The sequence below is a fragment of the Macaca thibetana genome, chromosome 3 (genome assembly GCF_024542745.1).
Source record: "Macaca thibetana thibetana isolate TM-01 chromosome 3, ASM2454274v1, whole genome shotgun sequence".
NCBI lineage: Eukaryota > Metazoa > Chordata > Mammalia > Primates > Cercopithecidae > Macaca > Macaca thibetana.
Window position 1 is genome coordinate 56,167,259 of NC_065580.1, and position 22,692 is coordinate 56,189,950.

Genomic DNA, 22,692 nt, shown 5'->3' on the forward strand with positions numbered 1-22,692 from the left:
CTAGCTAGAGCAATCAGACAAGAAAAAGATATGAAGAGCATCCAAATTGGAAAGAAGAGGTCAAATTATCCTTGTTTGCAGATGATATGATCTTATATTTGGCAAATTCTAAGGTCTCCACAAGAAAACTATTAGAATTGATAAACAAATTAAGTAAAGTCACAGGATAAAAAATTAACATACAAAAATTAGTAGCATTTCTATATGCCAATAGCGAACAATGTGAAAAATAAAAATGTAAACCCATTTACAATAACCATACATTAAGTTAAATAACTAGGAATTAACGAAAAAAGGAAAAGAAGTCTATAATGAAAACTATGAAACACTGATGAAATAAATTGAAGAGGACACCAAAAATTGGAAAAACATTCTGTGTTCATGGATTGGAAGAATTGATATTGTTAAAATGTCCATACTACCCAAAGCAATCTACAGATTCAATGAAATCCCTATCAAAATACCAGTGACATTCTTCACAGAAATAGAAAAAACAATCCTAAAATTTATATGGAACCACAAAAGACCCAGCATAGCCAAAGCTACCCTAAGCAAAAAGAACAAAACTAGAAGAATCACGTTACCTGACTTCAAATTAACTGAGGTAAAGTAACCACAACAACATGGCACTGACACAAAAACAGACACATAGACCAATAGAACAGAATAGAGAACCCAGAAACAAATCTATACACCAGCAGTGGACTCATTTTCAGCAAAGGTGCCAAGGACACACACTGAGGAAAAGACAGTCTCTTCAATAAATAGTGCTAGGAAAACTGGATATCCATATGCAGAAGAATAACACTATATACATAATGTATGCAAAAATCAAATAAAAATGGATTAAATACTTAAATCTAAGACCTCAGACTTTGAAACTACTACAAGAGAACACTGGAGAAAATCTCCAGGACATTGGTCTGGGCAAAGATTTCTTGAGCAATACCCCACAAGCACAGGTAACCAAAGCAAACATGGACAACTGAGATCACATCAAGTTGAAAAGCTTCTGCACAGCAAAGGATACAATCAACAAAGTGAAGAGACAACCCACAGAATGGGAGAAAATATTTGCAAACTACCCATCTGACAAGGAATTAAAAACCAAAATATATAAGGAGCTCAAACAACTCTATAGGAAAAATTCTAATAGTTCTATCAAAAAATGGGCAAAAGATGTAATAGACATTTCTCAAAGAAAACATACAAATGGCAAACAGGCATATGAAATTGTGCTCAACATTATTGATCATCACAGAAATGCAAATCTAAACTACAATGAGATGTCATCTTACCCCAGTTAAAATGGCTTTTCTCCAAAAGTTAAGTAATAACAAATGCTAGTGAGGATGTGGAGAAGAGAGAACCAAAGTACGCTGGTGGTGGGAATGTAAATTAGTACAACCACTATGGAGAACAGTTTGGAGGTTCCTCGAGAAACTAAAAATTGAGCTATCATATGATACAGCAATTCCACTGCTGGGTATATACCCAAAAGAAAGGAAATCGGTATATCAAAGATAAATCTGCACCCCTATGTCTGTTGCACTGTTCACAACAGCTAAGATTTGCAAGCAACCTGAGTGTCTATCAGCAGATGAATGAGATCTAGTCATTTGCAGTAACAGGGATGGAACTGGAGATCATTATGTCAGGCACAGAAAGAAAAACATCCCATCTTCTCACTTATTTGTGAGATGTATTAAGAAAAATTGCGGCCGGGCACGGTGGCTCAAGCCTGTAATCCCAGCACTTTGGGAGGCCGAGACGGGCGGATCACGAGGTCAGGAGATCGAGACCATCCTGGCTAACACGGTGAAACCCCGTCTCTACTAAAAAATACAAAAAAAAACTAGCCGGGCGAGGTGGCGGGCGCCTGTAGTCCCAGCTACTCGGGAGGCTGAGGCAGGAGAATGGCTTGAACCCGGGAGGCGGAGCTTGCAGTGAGCAGAGATTCGGCCACTGCACTCCAGCCCGGTCAACAGAGCAAGACTCCGTCTAAAAAAAAAAAAAAAAAAAAAAAAAAAAAAAAAAAAAAAAAAAAAAAAATTGCATATTCTCATTTGTGGGATCTAATAAAAATCAAAACAATTGAACTCATGGGCATAGAGAGTAGAAGGATGATTACCAGAGGCTGGGAAGGATAATGGGCTTTGAGGGTGAGGTGGAAATGATTAATGGGTTATTAAAAAAAAATAGAATAAGATCTACTATTTGATAGCATAACAAGGTGACTATAGTCAGTAATAACTTAATTGTACATTTTAAAAGAACTTGAGTGTAATTGGGTTGTTTGTAACTCAATGTATAAATTTTAAGGGGATGGATACCACATTCTCCATAGTGTGCTTATTTCACATTGCATGCCTGTATCAAAACATTTCATGTACCCCATAAATATATACACCTACTATGTACCCACAAATATTAAAAACAAAATAAATACTGCAAAACACACAAAATCTGTCTTTAAATTTCGAGCCAATATGTAAAATTTTGGAGTTTTCACAAAACATTCTAGAGTTCAAGATTCTCTTTAAAAATGGGAAGAACTAGCCGAATTGGACCTGCATTTCCATATGGCCACAATGGGCTGGAGCTAAGTCAGCCTCACTCCCTCCCTCGAGATGGACCACTGTTTGCCAGCCTCTCCTCCACTCAGTAAGGTCAGCACAAGCATTCACACCTGTACTGCTACCACTTAATGGCATTGCCTGCCTGGCCTCAGTAAGTATTTGAGTTTCTAAATGTGTAAAGAATTGAATTCCTTTCCTAATTACGTCTTAATTTGTAAGCCTCAAAACACAATGAAGTTAGCATTTCACATCATTATGCAAAACAATGTTAGTTTCTTTCATTCATCTCTTTTTCATTTCCATCTGTTCATTTAATAATTCAGTAGTATTTACCTCTAAGTGTCAGGCACTGTTTCAGGCACTAGAAATTGTGGAGTTTGATACTGAGCCCCTTTAGGCCCAGTGAGAGTAAGAAATGGGTTTGTCGTGAAGCACAGGTATCTTAGTAATTGTTGCTGCTGTAGCTTCATGAAGAACCGGTGAAGTTTGAATGTTACTGCTTCTGAGTGACTTATTAAGTCTTTTGAGGAGGCTCTATCTACCTCTCCAGCTCTGGGTGTAGTACAAAAATGGATTCATAGAAGGAAAATCGATAATTCATAGATTTTTAAGGTTTTCACCTTGAAGAGGTTCTCTCTTGGAAATTAGAATCTATTTTCTTTTTATAAATTTGGAATGTTGTATTAGGAAGTTATATATTAATATATGTGACCAAGAAAAAAGGTCTCAATAAAACAAAAAGCCTTGAGAATGGGAGCTTACACCTAAATGCTTTTTGCAGGCGTTTGTTGAGTGCCTGATGCATACTGGGCACTGTGACGAATAAAACAGCCTCCCTGTCCTTTAGGAGCTCTGAATTAACATAAACAAAATATGTCATGGACTAAACTTTAATGCCAGCTGATGTTGTCCAAAAACAGGAAAAATGTATTCATATGATATTGTGAAAGAACTTTAACTATACTTCTTAGAAAAAATAAACGATGATGGAGAGCTGCAATAAAAAGTGAAAATCAATTACCTATGTTTTAGAAGTATTCTGCATTCTTTTGGGATTATTTTATTATTTTATTTTATTTTTTTGAGATGGAGTCTCACTCTGTCACCCAGGCTGGAGTGCTGTGGTGTGATCTTGGCTCACTGCAGCCTCCACCTCCTGGGTTCAAGCGATTCTCCTGCCTCAGCCTCCTGAGTAACTGGGATTACAGGTGTGCGCCACCATGCCCAGCTAATTTTTGTATTTTATTGGCCAGGCTGGTCTCGAACACCCGACCTCAGGTTGCCCATCTCGTCCTCCCAAAGTGCTGGGATTACAGGCATGAGCCACCATGCCCAGCCTCTTTGGGGATTAGATACACACTGTAGGTTCTGTAATTAATGTGACTGATTTTCTAATGAATATCATACCTTGCAATTGTACTTACATGTACTGGTATTAGTATTTTCCCATGACTACTAGTCATTTGATCCAGGCCTGGCCAATCATAAATTCCATCTCCAGGGGTTAAGATTTGTCCAGGAAGGACGTGTAACCCTAACAAAACAATTCAGAATCTTCCGGATACTTAACATTGGGAAATATAAATTCTGTGCTCCTTGAGGTTGCAGGGCCTGGAGCTTATAGGTCTAGGCCACTTTGTGGTTCTCTTCTCCAGCAGCACAGAGGAAATTTGTTTGCTGTGGGAGAGAGAATGAAATCTTCACAAAGAAGCCTAGCAAGAGGGAGAGATGATGTGTTTGAAGAGAGATGATATGTTGTTTAACTGGACTTGCGAGTAAAGACATCATTCATTCCCATTCTAGCTAAGCTAGCTTATGTTGGGTCTCCATCATTGCAACTGAAAGAAACTGGTACAACTCTGGTGAGTCTGTAATTTCTATTTAGCTTTCATTTGAAGTTTAAAAGAATAATTCCAGACTGGGCATGGTGGCTCACGCCTATAATTTCAGCACTTTGGGAAGCCAAGGTGGACAGATCACTTGAAGTCAGGAGTTCGAGACCAGCCTGGCCAAAATGGTGAAACCCTGTCTCTACTAAAATTACAAAAATTAGCCAAGTATGGTGGTGCACGCCTATAATCCCAGCTACCCAGGAGGCTGAGGCAGGAGAATTGCTTGAACCTGGAAGATAGAGGCTGCAGTGAGCCGAGATTATGCCACTGCATTTCAGCCTGGGCGACAGAGTGAGACTCTGTTTCAAAATAAATAATTAATTAAATTAAATTAAATAAATAAAAATAAAAAAATACTTCCAGATGTGCTTTAGGGAGAGCCTTACTCGAGAAAATAACTGAAGTGCAAGAGAGAAAGTTGTGAAGGTTTCTCACCATTATTCACATGCTCATATTTGAACGATATATCTGAATTTGTTGCTTTCAACATGCTTGTGATTGACCACAGAGTAATCCTTAACATCCAAGATGCCAGGTGAAATCTACTTCCCACTTTGCTGGCACTGACAGTTGGGACCTAATGAACAAAGAAACTTCCCTAATGACTTTTTTGGGGTAAGTTTGGCCAAAATATAATATAGGAAAGTGACCAGGCACAGTGGCTCATGCTTGTAATCCCCACACTTTGGGAGACTGAGGTGGGAGGATCGAGACCCAGGAGTTCGAGACCAGCCTGAGCAACATAGGGAGACCATTTCTCTACAAATAATAAAAAAAGTTAGCTGGGCATGGGGGCACGTGCCTGTAGTCTGAGGCTGCAGATCGCGCCACTGCACTGCAGCCTGGGTAACAGATCAAGATCCTATCTCAAAAAGAGAGAAGAAAAGTATACAAAGTGCAATGAACATTCATGTATGTTGCTTTTGGTGAATGTAGCAGACATTTTTTTTTTTTTTTTTTTGAGACGGAGTCTCGCTCTGTCGCCCAGGCTGGAGTGCAGTGGCTGGATCTCACTGCAAGCTCCGCCTCCCGGGTTTACACCATTCTCCTGCCTCAGCCTCCCGAGTAGCTGGGACTACAGGCACCCGCCACCTCGCCCGGCTAGTTTTTTGTATTTTTTTAGTAGAGACGGGGTTTCACCCTGTTAGCCAGGATGGTCTCGATCTCCTGATCTCGTGATCCACCTGTCTTGGCCTCCCCGTAGCAGACATTTTTGTTGGATATATATATGTGTGTGTGTTTATATATACATGGATATATATACACACTATATATACATGGATATATATACACACTATATATATATACACATGGGTGGATATATACACATTATGTGTGTATATATAGGAGTCCAGTGGCTGGGTTGCAGGTGTGTGTGTTTGGCTTTAGTTGATATTGTTAGTTTTCAAAATTGGTTGTGCCATTCCTAATGACACTTTTATGATTTAGAAAACTTAGAGATGTGGTTTCTACAGGAAAGCTGATGCTGTGGCTCCCCATACTTACTTCCTATTTTTACCCATGTAATTAATTTTTATAGCAATGCTATAAGCATATTACAAAAGGAATGGGAGAACAGCATTCAAACTTGGAGTGGATTTTTATGCTGATAAGTATTCATTCCTTCTCAGAAACTAGCAATAAGTATTTAAGTCATCTTATATTCACTTCCACAGTAACTAGGTTTCACTCAATTCCCCTTTTTTCAAATATTTTTTGATCAAAGTGTCAGAACTCAATAAGGAGTTTCTATGGTGACTATTCTCACTAAAATAAGTTAATAAGTTTAAAAATGCTGTGTTTCCTCTGCAATATTGTGCAGGGAAGAAAAAGAACCCAAGGGAAAAAAACATAACCAGGGATTTATATTTTATTTCACATTGGATTTATTTTGTTTATTTTGGAACTCAGATACCAAGAGCAGATTTAATTATACTCTCAGTTCATGGCAAACTTCCATAATCAGTCTGTGCAAGGCCCCTCTCTTGTTTATTTTTATTTCCTTTTGTTCATATTTCCCATTTCTATTCCCCTCCCCCTACACAAGCAACCCCTCTAATTTGTTTTATATGTTTCCTTAAATCTCTATGCATTCTTATGTTCTCATAAATTATATTGTGCTATAGATCTTTCTCTTTTCCTACTTTTAATAGTATTTCTTAAAGTGCCTCTTTAAGTTACCTCGTCATCTCTCAATCCTTTAAGCACAGAGGGCCCCAGGGTTCAGTCCTTGATCCATTTCCCTTCTCTGGTTATATCTACTCCCTTGATGATCTCATCTTGTCTCATGGCTTTATATCACCTACAATAATGAGCACTCATATATATATAAAATCATATATATACACACATATACCATATTTGCTCATATAGATACACACATATACATATATGTAATATATGTATTTAAAAGTATATATATCTCATATATATGACTTATGTATCTCCAACCCAGATGTTTCTCTCAAAATTTAGACTCTTGTATCTTAAAAAAAAAAAAAAATTCCTGCTCCTTGCTCCGCCTACAGTCCTCCCCATCTCAGTTAATGGCAGCTCCATCTTTGTAGTTGCTTAGGCCAAAAATCTTGGCACCATCTACTATGGATTGATGGAATCCATTGTTCATTGATGAAATGAACAACATTTATATGTTGAAGTCCTAACACCCAATAGTACCTCAGAACATGACCTTATTTGGAAATAGGGTAATTACAGATGTAATTAATTAAGATGAGGTCATTAAGGGTGGGCCCTAATCCAGTATGATGGCTGTTCTTATGCAAGAAGGAAATTTGGACACAGACACAAGCATACAGGGAGAATGCTTTGTGAACCTGAAATGGCCATCTGTAAGCCAAGGAGAGGGGCTTGGAACAAATCCTTCCTCACAGCCCTCAGAGGGAACCAACTTTACCAAATTCTTGATCTCAGAATTTGTGCCTCCAGAACCAGAGAATACATTTCTGTTGTTGAAGCCATCCAGTTTGTGGTACTTTATTACAGCCAATCTAGCAAACTAAGATATTACCTTTGACTGTTTTCTCTCACGCCACATCCACTCTGTTAGGAAGTGCAGTTGACTATTCCTGCATAATCTAATCAGGATCTAACCATCTCCACAGCCACCACCCCAGTCCAAGTCACCATGATCTCTTGGCTGGTTATTGCAATAGCCTCCTAATTGGCCTTCCTGCTTTCACCCCTGCCTCCTGCAAGTCTGCTTTCAACACAGTGTCTAGAGGCATCCTTTAAAAAACCCAAGTCAATGTCCTTCCTCTGCTTAAATACCTGGCAAGCCTTCTTATTCATTTAATAAAAGAAAAGCCTTGGAAGGACCTACAAGGCCCTGAGAAATCTGCCTCATCTTCCAGTTGCCCCTTTGACAGCACTTCCTGTTCTCCTTCTTGCCCACTCTGCTGCAGCTACACTGGCTTCTTTTCTCTTCTTCAGAAACATAAGCAGGCTCATGCTGCAGGGTTTCACACTGACTGTTCCCCCTGTCTGGAATCTTTCTACAGATATCTGTATGGTTAACTTCCTCTAAGTCTTTCCTTAAATATTCCCATGAATGAATGGATAAAATGTGTTAGCTAAAATGCTCCAAGGAGATTCACATTAGTTCCCAGTTCATTTCAGAGCTCTTTAAAATATGTCCATGTTTCTCTCAGAGTCTCAGAATGGAAAATATGAGTAGGAGTAAGAGTTTTAATGGAGAGAACAAAGCCATCCTATTTGTACATGAGAAGGTGCCAATTGGGAGGGTGATGATTCCTGGTTTTACTTTCCCTTTATCCTCTGCTCTGTTTATGTGTAACTCCAAAGATTCTCCCATTGACATTATCATGGGGTAGCCACTTTCCCTACAGATTCATGTATCTTCAACTGTGTGCAATGGTGGGTTATGGCCCTCTGCAGGAAGCCAAGCATGGAACAACCACAGACATGCTGGGAAGCAAGGCTGGGGTCCAGCAAAACTCAGGCTCAAACCCAAATGCCTAGAAGCCAACAACTCTTGAATGTGGAGTTGGAGAAGAAGCTGGATGAAAAGTGAGGAGTTTGGACCATGTTTCAGATTTATATGTTTACATTTAGGATAGTGAAACCAGACAGTAGGGGAGCTTGCCATAGGGGTTTCTGCTTTGGTGCCTCCCCGTTCTTCATTTCCAGCCTCAGTTGTTTCACTAGGCTCACTTTTTGCCCTCTGCCTGGACATCCTGCTACTGTCCCTTTCCTCCATTCACCGCATTAACTTGCACTTATCCTTCAAGGTTCTGTTCAATCACAGCCTTCTCTAGAAGGGCCTCGCTAAGCCGTTCCTTGCCCTACTCCAAGCTGGGTTAGTATCCCTCTTGTGTATACTTTTATCATTGTACTTTACGTTAAGCATTCTCTACATATTCAATTATCTGCTTGCTTGTCTGCTCTCCTCCCCAAGGTGAGTTCTTTGAAAACAGGGATGGTGCCTTATATAATTGTGTATCTGTATCCTTAGCAAATAATACAATACCTGGCTCATAGTAGGACTTTGATAAGCTTGACGAATGAATGAGACTGTGGCCAGGGTCAGGGCATGCCTCCCCAGGGTGTGTTTCAGAGATGCCTGTTACGTAGTGGAGAAGTTGGTAACTTGCTAGAGCAAGGCTTGATGATCTCTTTTCTTGGTAAGGTCGAGTCTGATATTTCTTTAAATTTATAGGAAGAAAAGTGCCTAGGAAGCTATGAAATATAAAGTGAAAGTATTTTCTGTCTCTCTCTCTCTGTCTTTTTATTTTTTAAGAGACAAAGTCTTTCTCTGTGACCCAGGCTGTAGTACTGTGGTGTTATCATAGCTCACTGTAGCCTCAAACTCCTGAGCTCAATGGATCCTCCTGCCTCAAGCCTCCCAAGTAGTTGGGATTACAGGCGCATGCTACTAAGCCTGGTTAATTCTTTTCAAATTTTTTTTTTCTAGAAATGGGTCTTGATATGTTGTCCAGGCTGGTCTCAAACTCCTGGGCTCAAGCGATCCTCCCACCTCAGCCTCCCAAAGTGCCAGGATTACAGGGATGAATCACATGTGCACTCTATTTTTTCACCAATTATATTTTAATCACTATGCACAAATCAACAAAAAATGAAAAGGGACAGTATTCTAGGAATGTTTGAATGATTATAATAATCAGTGCAATAATAATGGCTTATCAGTTCTTGTACTGTTAAATCTCTCTAGAGCCCACAAAACTTAAAGGTAGGCTGTACAAACTGCAAACTGAAGATTCCAAGGTCATTTCAGTTCTCTCTAGGTTACATAAATTCCAACCTTCCCCTTTCAGAGAAGCAGAGATCATGGAAGGTCTTACTTGTTCACCCCTGGGATTTGTGTTGGAGGTTGGAGAAAGCCACACAGGCATGTCCAGGGATGAATGTACTAGCCAAATTGAATGGAGATTGCATAAGCAAAGCAAGAGTCAGGGGAGGAATTTCTTTGTCTCTTTCTTTTCTTTTCTTTCCTCTTTCCTTCCTTCCTTCCTTCCTTCCTTCCTTCCTTCCTTCCTTCCTTCCTTCCTTCCTTCCTTCCTTTTTCTTTCTTTCTTTCTTCCTGTCTCTCTCTCTCTCTGTCTCTCTCTCTCTCCCTCCCTCTCTTTCTCTTTCTCTGTCTCTCTTTATTTCTTTTTCTTTCTTTCTTTCTCTTTCCCCTCCCTCCCTCCCTTTCTTCCTTCCTTCCTTTCTTTTTCTTTCTTCCTCTCTTCTCTCCCTTCCCCTTTCCCCTCCCCTTCTTCTCCCCCTCCCCCATTCCCCCCTCATCTTTCTCTTTTTTTTTGAGACGGAGTCTTGCTCTGTTGCCCAGGCTGGAGTGCAGTGGCGCAATCTGGGCTCACTGCAAGCTCTGTCTCCCGGGTTTACACCATTCTCCTGCCTCATTCTCCTACCAGCAGCTGGTACTACAGGCACCCACTGCCACGCCCGGCTAATTTTTTTGTATTTTCAGTAGAGACGGGGTTTCACTGTGTTAGCCAGGATGGTCTCAATCTCCTGACCTTGGGATCCGCCTGCCTCGGCCTCCCAAAGTGCTGGGATTACAGGCACTAGCCACCGCGCCCACCCTCTCCTTTCTTGAAGTTAGGAGACCTGGGATCTATTTCTTGTTATGCCACTGACCAGTTATGCAACCTTGGAGTTACTTGGTTTTTCTGCCTCAATTCCTTCACCTGTCGAATGGCTAGGCTGGGCGAAATAATCTCTGAGGTCTTTTTCAGCTTTAGGATTTTGTATTTCTGTATGGTAACTAGACAAGATAACCAAAAAAGGAGCAAGAGTGGGGGTAAAAGAATAATGAATCTCATTTTGGAAGGGCCAAATTTCAGGTTCCTGTGATACATCTGGGTGTAAATGACAAGAATAAATTGGAAGTAGAAGTCTGGTCCTTGAAAGAGAGCTGGGAGTGAAGGTATAGATTTGGAAGTCTGTCAATAAGTGTTAATTGGAACAACAAGAGTTTTGTGAACAGCTAAACCAGTTGTGAATGAACAAATTATGTATCAAAATGAATTGGAAACAGTTAAATTCAAAATTGTAATGCACTTATATTTGGCTGATTCCATTTTCCTTTTTTCTATGGAATAATAAAGGGCAGGAAAAGCCTGACTTTTTAGTGTTGGCTGAATTCTATGGTGTAAATACTCTCACCATGGCCTATTTTAAGCTACCAACAGGAGGTCACTGAACAGGAAGTTGAGAAGACATATGCAGTAGCACATTATTATGTAATATTCTAGGGAAATGATAGACATTAATATCATCAAGAACATAGATAATGCTAGTGTGGTAAAATAATGAGGAAGTGATACATATTGAGTATGTACAACCTTGGTTTTTAATATAAGAATATAATTTGTGAAACTATAAAGTACTATACTGCATATAGTAAAAAAAACTGTTGCATTTTGTATTTGAAAAAATATGTGGTTTTAAGTATCATTTAATAAGGAGGAGTTCTAGTGGAAAAGTAGTCATGAGTCAAAAAACTCACAGTGCAATTCCTGCTTTTCTGGGTCAGTTATTGTGTTTCAGTTTCCCTGTTAGAGGAATGCTTTGTGTCCTTTCTGAACCAGACTTCAACCTGTGTTGAAAAAAAATTGTAGAATTTATGAAAACTTTTTATATGTCTTATAAATAGGACTTACATAAATTTAAATGGTTGTTAAAATTATTCGTTGGAACATAACGTAGAGTTATGTTCATAGTGAAAATTAAAAATTAAAATAACAAACACCTATTGTTTAACATCCACAGGTTAATATAATCTCTTTGTAGGCAAAATGTATAAGGATGTTTATTATATTAAGTGGTAAAAATGAAACATCTGGCAACAATTTTTACATCTTGAAGAATGAGATGACAAAATGATGAGTCTCAGGGGACTAAGATCATGTTTCCTATTCCTGAAAAAAAGGTTTGAAAAAAATTTTATTCTTTCTGGAAACATACTTATTTTGGTTTCTTCTATTCTCCCTATCTTGTGAAGTGACACAGAATTTCATGAACTGTTCACAAAACTCTATTTTGGTCTTGGACCTGGGTGAAGCATGTGGTTAGAACTGTAGCTGTAAAGCCACCATCTCGTTCAATAAATCTAGACAAACCAAGTAGCTCTGTGGATCATTGTGTTGTAAAAAGAAAGTATTATGGTTGTGATTCTCTCAGTAATACAAGGGAAACTATGAGCAATTTGGCCACTGGTTGAGGAGAAGAACCAATTAGTGTATTCTAGACAAGAATGGTGAAGTTTAGGATGGATCAGCCTGCTTCTGACAGATCCCAGCTCTGAGTCATTGTGCAGTAAATGCACACAGAGTTGGCAAGCATGCAAGCCTTCCTGGCATCTGTAGGCTTCACTCAGCTTGTGTCCTGGTTCCTCATTCACACTGGAAAATTAATTTTTTTAAATATTTGATTATCCAGTGTTTTTATGTAAATATGGCAATGTGTAACAACTGACCATATTGACTGCCATCCCTTTGAAACTACTAATTCTCATTTATATTCTACAAATAATTCATTCAACAACTACTTGGTCTATTAACAAACACTCTGCACCAGGCACTGTGCTGTACTGTAAAGGATACAGTGATGGCTAAGATGCTGTCTATGCTTCTTGGCAAGGATACTAGACGTGTGCAGGTAACTGTCATATAAGGCAGAGGATATAAAATGCAGAGTGTAGACTACAGGCTTTGGTGCTCAGATGTAGGTTCGAAACATGTCTACCTGAGGTGATCAGGGAGGGCTACCAGGAAGAAGTCCATAGTGAATGGATAGGATTTCAGACCATAGAGATGGGGATGACTGTGAACCATATATAGACCTGGACAATACAGGATCATCCAAAGAGGGGTTGGCAGGACCTCAAGAAAGACAATTACCAGACCCTTCTTCCTGTCCCTATAGAGGACATGGTATTTGAGAGTCTGTCAAACCCTTATAGCACAGTCCCTGGGAAGTGTTGCTATTAAAGATGCTTGTGGTGCATTTGAATGCAATAAAACTATGTTCCATAATAGTTTTGAAGGAAAGCTTTGTTTTTCTCTCCAACAGTTCATTCTGCTTGCTAAGTCAGGCTCCTTTGAGGTCACTAAGAGGACATGAAGAATATATGGATATGAATAAAGTCATCACACTACCTATTAGTCATTGGATGCAATGCTGTGAGAATGTGAGAAACAGCTGGAGGTGGTACAGGACCACAGCATGGCCATGTCTATCTCAGATGGATATTTCCAGCTGCCTTAGAGGGTCTAGCTCTGCATATATGTCTTTTCTGTGCTGCTGAGCTAGCCGACTCACAGGCACTGTTGTAAAGGAGGTGTGGGAAGTGGAAGCTTCGTATGATGTTATCATCTGTTTGCTAAATCTCTTCCTTTTTACTACCTTAGAGTGGCAAAGAGGGATCTGAGCTAGTCCTTTGTGCTTTGCACTTGGTCTTTAGTGAGTACGTGGCTCACTGACAACTCATTTCCTTTACGGACAGGTCTGTCTTCTCATGATGATGGGTTGAGACACACCCAGAGGCAGCTGGAGAGAATTTAACTGATCACCAAAGCTCCTCTGCCCTCATCAGCAGCAGTAGCTGTCTGCTGGGACTTGTGGTTGGAACACCACTGGTGAGACCAAGTTCCTCAACTTCCCAATCAGTGGGGGCTTAACCAGCAAAGGACAGGGTGGCAGGGCTCCAGTTGGTGTCAAAATGGAAGCCAAAATCACTTTACAACCAAACAGGAATCGGATTTCAGGTGTAAAAATCCTACGCAGAAAACGCACAGATATCAGCCTGTGATGACACCTGGAATTTTAACTTGATAAAATATTTTGCTTTTGCCTTTAGAGAGGAATTTTTAACTTCAGACTTATATCTCCATTATTTTAGGAAGAGAAAGGACAACTAATGGTTGCTTGGCCTAAAAGATTCTGGGAGGAATATGTGAGTCATAAAATATTAGCCAAATATCTTTTTGGATATTCTAATATAAACTATGTGGAAAACTAAGTACTTCATGCCAGGACAAAGCTAAAGAGCCCTTCTCAGAGCCCTACCCCCTACCCCCCACTTTCTGGATACTAATCTTATTGGTTGACAGCACCAAGTTCTGGGCTGTATTGTAAGGAATCACCCAGTTGTGGCTGTTTTTTGCTATCATTTTCGCTCTTGTTCAGGAAATCTTGACATGAACGTGTTACAAAGAAAGCAAGAGAGAAAAGATTGTTTGTTTTATGGAAAACTTTATTAGAGATACTAGTGTTAGGGTTATGAACTAAGGTCTGGGATAAGGGGGGAATTTAGAGTTGTCATCAAAAACAACAAAGGATGAGCTCATGTCCTTTGCAGGGACATGGATGAAGCTGGAAACCATCATTCTCAGCAAACTAACACAATGAGTGACACTGCATGTTGTTACTCATAGGTGGGAATTGAACAATGAGAACCCTTGGACACAGAGCGGGGAACATCACACACTGGGGCCTGTCGGGGGTGGGGCATTGGGGGAGGGATAGCATTAGGAGAAATACCTAATGTAAATGATGAGTTGATGGGTGCAGCGAACCAACATGGCACATGTATACCTATGTAACAAACCTGCACGTTGTGCACATGTACTCTAGAACTTAAAGTATAATAATAATAAAAAAATAAAAACAAACAGAAAACAGTTCTCAAACCTTGGGTTGTGTGTCATAATGGGAAGAGGTGGCCTCTAGCCTTGGCTCTGCCACTGCTATGTGACTCAAGATAATCCATTCATTCATTCATTCAACATTTCTGGAGCAGCCATTCTGTGTCAGATGCTATGTTCAGCACTGGGGCCACGTTGTGAGGAATAGATAAAGAACCTGTTCTCCAATCACACAACTTCTCCGAATCCCATTTCTTTGTTTGCAATGTGAGGGCTGCACTACAATGAGCTCTCAAGACCCCCTACCCCTGCTTCTTGATTCTTTCACGTGGGAGCAAAATGTGCCCAGAAAAACAATAACAGGAAAAGTGATATCAATATTACATGCCAGACATTATGCTAGCTAATCACTTTTATATACATTGCCTCATTTTGTTTTCTCAAGAATTTTCTAAAATAGGTATTATTATGCTCATTTTCCGGGTGAGGAAACTAAGAGTTGAGAGGTTGAGCTGCTTTTTGTTATAAGCAAGAAAGAGGTAGAGCCAGACTCAAAACCAGCTTAGCTAACTCCAAACTCAGCATTTTTCTCTCCTACTCTGTTCATGTTTTGAAAAGCTCATTAATCTCCCCTGGACTTTGCTCTGGGATACTTATAAAAAATTTACTCAAGAATTCATGGCAGTACGAATATAAAAAGAAAAAGAAAAGAAAATAAACAAAAAACCTACCTCATTCTTGCCTTACCGGTTTTCTGCTAGCCTTCCCTCCTTCCTTACCTCCTCAACTTTTCTTATTCATCCCAAGAGTGATCCTGTCACGTCAGCCAAGACCAGCACCCCCACTGCTTTGAAGGAAAATAAGGCACACACAGATTGCAGGAAGAGTTATAAAGAGTCATGGGCCATTTATTAGTTGGTGTTTCCCTGCAAGGAGAGGTCTGTGGTAGGAGATGATTCAAAAACTGTCCAAGGGCTTTCTTATGCTATCTTTTCCCCAAAGATGCCTTTTTCTGTTTCTCTTTTTTTCGGACTATACATGGTCACTGTAGAAAATTTGAAAACTATCTACTCTTCAGAGATAATCACTCTTAGTATTTGGTGTATTTCCTTCTGTGGTGGTTAATTTTATGTCACCTTGGCTAGGCTATAGTGCCCAGTTGTTTGGTCAAGCACCAGTGTAAATGTCATTGCAAAGGTTTGTTTTGTTTTTATTTTTAAGATGTGATAAATATTTTAATCAGTAGACTTTGAGTAAAGTGGACTACCCTCTATAATGTGGGTGAACTTCATTCAGTTGAAGATGTTAAGAATAAAGACAGGTCTCCAAGACTGAGGTTTCCTGAAGAGGAGGCAATTCTGCTGCAAGACTTGCAATGTAGAAATTCTGAGTTTCTAGCCTACGAGTCTGGTATACTGATTTCAGATTTGCCAGCCCCCACAATCACAGGGCCAATTCCTTAAAATACATCTCTAACTCTGTCTCTTTCTCTCTACACAAACACACACACACACACACATATGGATGTTTGTGTGTGTGTGTATGTGTGTGTATATATATGTATGTATGTATATATATTTGGATGTAAGTATATCCTATTGGTTCTGTTTCTCTGGAGAACCATGACTGATATACTTTCTTTTTGCTCTTCATTTCCTCTCGATTAACACTTTTCAAACTGTCATGTCTGTGTGTAAATCACCTGTCTTGTTCAAGTGCAGCCTCTAAGTCAGTGGTGGTGGGCTAAGATTCTGTGTTTTGGACAAGCTCCCAGGTAATGCTTATGCTGCTGCTCTATGGACCACATTTTGTGTAGCAAGGCCTTATATAATCAACTTTTTCTTTTAAATAATGTCATGAGCTCAGTTATTCTCCTAAAACATTAACTTGTAACTGTATTGCACTCCATCATACGAGTTGCCATAAATTTGTTCAGGCTTTAGAAACACATTTCCCAAAGGCTGTTTAGAAAAATTGTCTGAGTATAATCTCACCCAAAGGCCTGACTTCTGTAGCACAATAGAAAAATACTAGAAATGTAGAAAAATTGTCCAAATATAATCCAACCCAAAGGCCTGGCTTCTGTAGCAAATCAAGCCTGCATGCTCAGCCCCTGGCTTCAAGGGCTTCCGTTAGTGTTTTTTTTGTTTGTTTGTTTTTTGTTTTTTTTTTTCTTTTCTTTTTATTTCAATAGCTATAAAAATTCCCTTGGCTTTTGTCTGGGTGCTTATATTATTATTGTCTGCTGCGAAGGGGAACCTACTGAATACACATGGTTCTCAGAAGCCATTCATACATTCCTCCATTTATTCATGTAATAATATTACTCAATTATCTCATCAGTTGATGTTATAAGCACCATGCTGGGAGCTGTATACAGGGGATTCATTTAATAACCAATCATAAAATGAATGTAATTGCAGTTATGATAATTACATGGTGATGTAAGTATATAACAAGAAACTGCTCTAATCTAAGGGTCAGGAACACTTCCTAAGGAAGTGACATTTGAGTTGAGCTCTGGTTGTCCTGGGGATATACCACTCAGTTCCTTAACTTTTGGCTAGTCCTTTCTGAATAGGTGGAGGCTTTGATGACAGAACCTTGGAAGTCACCTTTAGTGAGAGGTGGCACACATGAAGTCTCCAAAGGTCTCCCTAGAGGTCCATTGTAGTTGCTGCTCCTCATTCTCCCTGTCATACTCTTCTGGAGATGACACTTCAGGGGAGTTCCCCTTATGTCTGCTTCTGGGCAGCATCTCAATTTCCCTTTACTGAATCTGAACACAATCTGATTTCCCATCTGTTACAGGAAATACAGTCTAAATAAGAAGTTATCTTAAGGTAATTCATCATAGGCAAATATTTTGATCTTTGAATCAGTCATTATTTCAGACACTTTCTGCCACTGCTCTTTCTATTAATGTGGGTAATGATAGTTGAAAAGAAAGAAATCGGTACTACAAAGCTACAGTAATCAAAACAGTGTGGCACTGGCATAAGGATAGACATATAGAACAATGGAGTAGAATTGACAGTCCATAAATAAATCTATACATTTATGGTCAATTGATTTTTGAAAAGGGTGCTGAGACCATTCAATGGGGAAAAGAATACTTTCTTCAGCAACTGGTGTTGGGGCAACTGTATATCCACATGAAAAAAAAGTGAAGTTGGACCCCTACCTCACACTATATATAAAAATTAATACAAAATGGCCAATAACCTAAATATAGGAGTAAAAATAATAAACCCTTTTGAATAAAAAATAGGAGGTAAATCTTCATGACCTTGGAATTAGCAATACATTCTTAAATATGACACCAAAAGCGTGAACAACAAAAGAAAAAATAGATAAACTGAACTTCATCAAACTTAAAAGTGTTTATGCATCAAAGTACATGATTTTAAAAATGAGAAGACAACCTACAAAATGGAAGATAATTTCAAATCATACATCTAATAAGGACTTGGTATCCAGAATATATGAAGAATTATTACAACTCAACAACAAAAAGACAAACAACCCAACTAAAAAAAAAAAAATTGGCAGATAACTTGAACAGACCTTTTTCCCAAAGAAGATATACAAATGGCTAGCAAGTACATGAAAAGATACTCATCTCATTACTCATTAAGGGGATGCAAATGAAAATCACAGTGGGGTACCACATCAAGCCTACAAGGAAATTTATTTTAGTGGGAAATAAGTGTTGGTGATGTGGAGAAATTGGAGCACTTACAGATTTCTGGTGGGTAGGTAAAATGGTGCAGCCCCTATAGAAAACATTTTGCTGGTTCCTTAAAAATTAAGCATAGAATTACCGTATGACCCAGCAATTCTCGTCCTAAATATATACCCAAAAGAATTGAAACCTGATATTCAAACAAATAGATGTACATGCATGTAGATATTCAAAATATCCAAAAGATGGAAAGAATCCAAATACCCATTTACAGATTAATGGATTTTTAAAATGTAGTTTTCCCATTGAATAGGGTATTATTCAGTCATAAAAAGGATTGAGATGTTCATACATGCTACAATGTGCATGAACATCAAAAACATTACACTAAGTGAAAGAAGCCAGGAACAAAAGGCCACATATTGTATAATTCCATTTATATGAAATATTCAGAATAGGTAAATTTATAGAAACAGAACAGCGATTAATGATGCCAGGGCCAGGAGGCAAGGAGTATAGGCAGCAATTGCTTAATGGGTACAGGGTTTCCTTTTGGGTGATGAAAATGTTTTGGAACTACATATAGGTGCTGGTTGCACAACATTATGAATGATTAAATAACTTATGTAAGTGGTTAATTTTTTTTAGTTAAAAAAATTTTTTTTTAATTATTTCACCTCAATAAAAAATTAAATAATAAAAAAAATCAAGATTAGATTCTTTCTTTCCCTCTTGTGTCTGCCATATTTTATGGTTAATTTTAAAACATAGTAACAAAATTATAATGTATCTTTGGTTATTACTCCCTTGGGTTTTTATCATGCTAATGCATTCTCCCATCATTTTCTACTTTGTACAATTCAGATTTCAGTCCAAGGCTTCAGGTACATTGCAAACAGCTGCACTGGAATTACGCATCTTACCATTAACGACATGCCAACTCTGACGGACAACTGTGTAAAAGTAGGTAATTGGAAAGTACCTTTTCTTTTCTGTCCCATAAGATAGATATATGTTCTAATGGCTTGAATTACTGAAAAATATGAATGGACTTTTCATTTTAGTTATTTTTTAATAGTAATAAAATCATTTAAAAGTTTCCACACATACACATACCCTTGAAAACATTTGAATCCTTAAATATCCTAAGAAACCTTGTTTCACAGTTAGGATTTTTTTTAGTGATGTTATAGCCTAAGCATAAACTTTGAGTTCAGTTCTCCATGCTAAGCTGCCAAATGTAGTAATTTTTTTCAGTAGTCCATTTCTCATGTTTTCCCATACTCTTAGTACATGATTTAATTCTGATTCTTCCACATTACTGAAATGTAAGTGTGTTAAAATGTATTGAAAAATCCAGTTTTCTTTGAAATTAGGAAAATTAATAGTTAACATGTCTGTCTCTAATATATTGAAGGAAAAAATGACTTCATTAGTTTGCTAAACCTGTTCTGTACCCTTGATTAATCATTTTTTTCTTCTGAAGGCTTTAGTTGAAAAGTGCTCTCGTATTACATCGCTGGTTTTCACTGGTGCACCGCATATCTCCGATCGTACTTTCAAAGCTCTTTCTACTTGTAAACTCAGAAAGATCCGATTCGAAGGTCTGTTATATTAAAAATGTGGTTCAGCATTATCATTTACTTTTACTCTTGTGGCATTATAAATACAATACTTGTCTTTTCTTCTGTTTTTTTACAAACAGGAAATAAAAGGGTTACTGATGCATCCTTCAAATATATAGACAAGAATTATCCAAATCTCAGTCACATTTATATGGCTGACTGCAAGGGAATAACAGACAGCAGCCTCAGATCCCTTTCACCTTTGAGGCAACTGACTGTGTTGAATTTGGCAAATTGTGTAAGGTAATGAGTCATTCAGTAATATACTCAAGAAATGTTGATTATCTAGTATGTGCCAGGTCCTCTCCTACGGAACTTATGGTTCGTGGGGTAAACATGAAAGTCAGGAGTCCAAGTGTTAAAGTAGAGGTAAGTGCAGAGTTCTGTGGTTATAAGAAAGAGGCCTCCCAACCCAGATTGATTATATGGGGTGTAGGGAGAGCTCAGGATATGAGGAATTATGGACCCTTGTAAAATTAAGCAAACTCACAGGAATACTTACAGGCTACCTTTCCTAATGAGGGTTTCCATAGCTAGTTCAGTTAACATGATCTTTTCCCATATGGACTTTCTGACTTGCTTATGAAGAACCAATCTCACCGAAGGTTTTTCCTCTTGGGTACTGGTTAGATTTTTCGTCTGTGTAGAATTTCTGACAAATGGACAGAGGGTGGGTTCTTATTGAAATTCTTTCTTTAGCTGGTCCACTATTGGACTACTCTCCTGGTATTCTCGGGAGCAAATTCTGTTTTTATTTTTTATTTATTTATTTATTTATTTGAGACAGAGTCTCACTCTGTTGCCCAGGCTGGAGGGCAGTGGCATGATCTCAGCTCACTGTAACCTCTGCCTCCTGTGCTGAAGTGATTCTCCAGCTTCAGCCTCTTGAGTAGCTGCGATTATAGGTGTGTGCCACCCCACCTGACTAATTTTTATATTTTTAATAGAGAGAAGGTTTTACCATTTTGGCCAGGCTCGTCTGGAATTCCTGACTTCAAGTGATCCACCTGCCTCAGGCTCCCAAAGTGCTGGGAATACAGGTGTGAGCCACCACACCCAGCCAAGGATCAAGAGGGTTCTTGCTGAAACCCCTTCCCCAGTGGGTAGCTCAGCCTCTTACCTATGTAGGATTCTTATAATCTTATAGGACCAGATAATAACAAAATAGCATTTGATCCACAAAATTATACTTGAGCCACATTGAAGTTGGCTAATATTTGGGAAAGCACAAGTCAGCATAATAATCTAAGCTACACAGAATCTTTTATTTATTCATTTTTATTTTTTAAAGACAGGGTCTTGCTCTGTTGCCCAGGCTGAAGTACAGTTGCACAGTTACTGTAACCTTGAACTCCTGGGCTCAAGTGATCCTCCTGCCTCAGCCTCCCATGTAGCTAGAACTACAAGGCACACTTCATCATATCCAGCTAATTTTTAAATTTTTCTAGAGACAGGGTCTCACTATGCCCAGGCAGGTCTTAAACTCCTGGCTTCAAGTGATCTTTCCACCTTGGCCTCCCAAAACGCTGGGATTATAGGCATGAGCCACTGCACTGGCCCACTACATAGAATCTCAACCTATGTTGCCTATTATTAAAATGGGAAGGCAGCATGGGTCATTGGGAGCTGGAGGAGATATAAGGGTTTGGAATGGAAAAAACCTGGATTAGGAAATGAGGGCTCCAGCCAAGGGCCAGTGAAGAATTAAAGACTCCTGCCAACAGCCATGTGAGTGAGCCTGAAAGCAGACCCTACAGCCCCAGTCAAACCTTCAGATGACTGAAGCTCCAGCTGGCATCTTGACTGCACACTCATGAGAGACCCTGAGCTAGAACTACTCTAGTTCACTTCCAAATCCCTCAGATCCAGAAACGGGGAGATAATAAATATTTGCCATTTAAGCCACAAAGTTTGGATCAATTTGTTACATTTAATAATAACGGTGAGATGCAGACACAGACACACACACACTACATAAGTGTGTGTATCAACTAATTCTATCTGTATGAATATGTGAAATACAACTGAATTTCATTCTTGTATTTCACACAGGCTTCTGCAGGTTTTTTTTTTTTTGAGATGGAGTCTCACTCTGTCACCCAGGCTGGAGTGAAGTGGCACAATCTTGGCTCACTGCAACCTCTGCCTCCCGGGTTCAAGCGATTCTCCTGCCTCAGCCTCCCAAGTAGACAGGCACCCACCATCATCCCTGGCTAATTTTTGTATTTTTGTAGAGACAGGGTTTCACCATGTTGGCCAGGCTGGTCTTGAACTCCTGACCTCAGGTGACCCACCTGCCTTGGCCTCCTAAAGTGCTGGGATTACAGGTGTGAGCCACTGTGCCTTGCCTAATTAATCTTAAATGGAAGTTTTCTGCCTCCAGAAGTAGAGGTGACAAGACACTTCAAGGGGCTCTGCCAAAAATAGTTCAGATCCTTGATTAAATATATTTTCAATATATTGCTGAGCTCACAAAGAGTAAGAGAAATATCTAGTAGCCCTGAATCCCCTGGTTCTTTTCTACTCTCTCAATGAACAAATTCACTGAGATGAATAGTGAATAACCAGCAAACATAAAAGGTTGAGCAGCTCTGAACACAAATGTTATGACAACAGTTGCCTTTGAGAGAATCAGCTCTGAGCAAGACTCAAAGTAGGGAAGCAGAACCTGAGACTTCTGCAGAGTTTGTACCTCTTTAAGGGGGACAGAGTGGTCTCAGGTAGGTAGTTCCTGAGCTCCTGGAAGAAGTTAGCACAAAGCTT

The 22,692-nt window shown here is 39.1% G+C and overlaps 1 protein-coding gene across 9 annotated transcripts in view; it reads left to right on the plus strand.

The window, feature by feature from the left end:
- The window catches only part of FBXL13 (F-box and leucine rich repeat protein 13), a 270,947-nt gene that overhangs the window by 178,328 nt on the left and 69,927 nt on the right, over positions 1-22,692 (plus strand). For all 9 annotated transcript variants that reach the window (XM_050782737.1, XM_050782740.1, XM_050782739.1 and 6 more), the window contains 3 exons: positions 19,169-19,267; positions 19,791-19,908; positions 20,010-20,172. In XM_050782737.1, the coding sequence (XP_050638694.1) occupies positions 19,169-19,267; positions 19,791-19,908; positions 20,010-20,172 (380 nt within the window). The remainder of the gene's footprint in view (positions 1-19,168; positions 19,268-19,790; positions 19,909-20,009; positions 20,173-22,692) is intronic.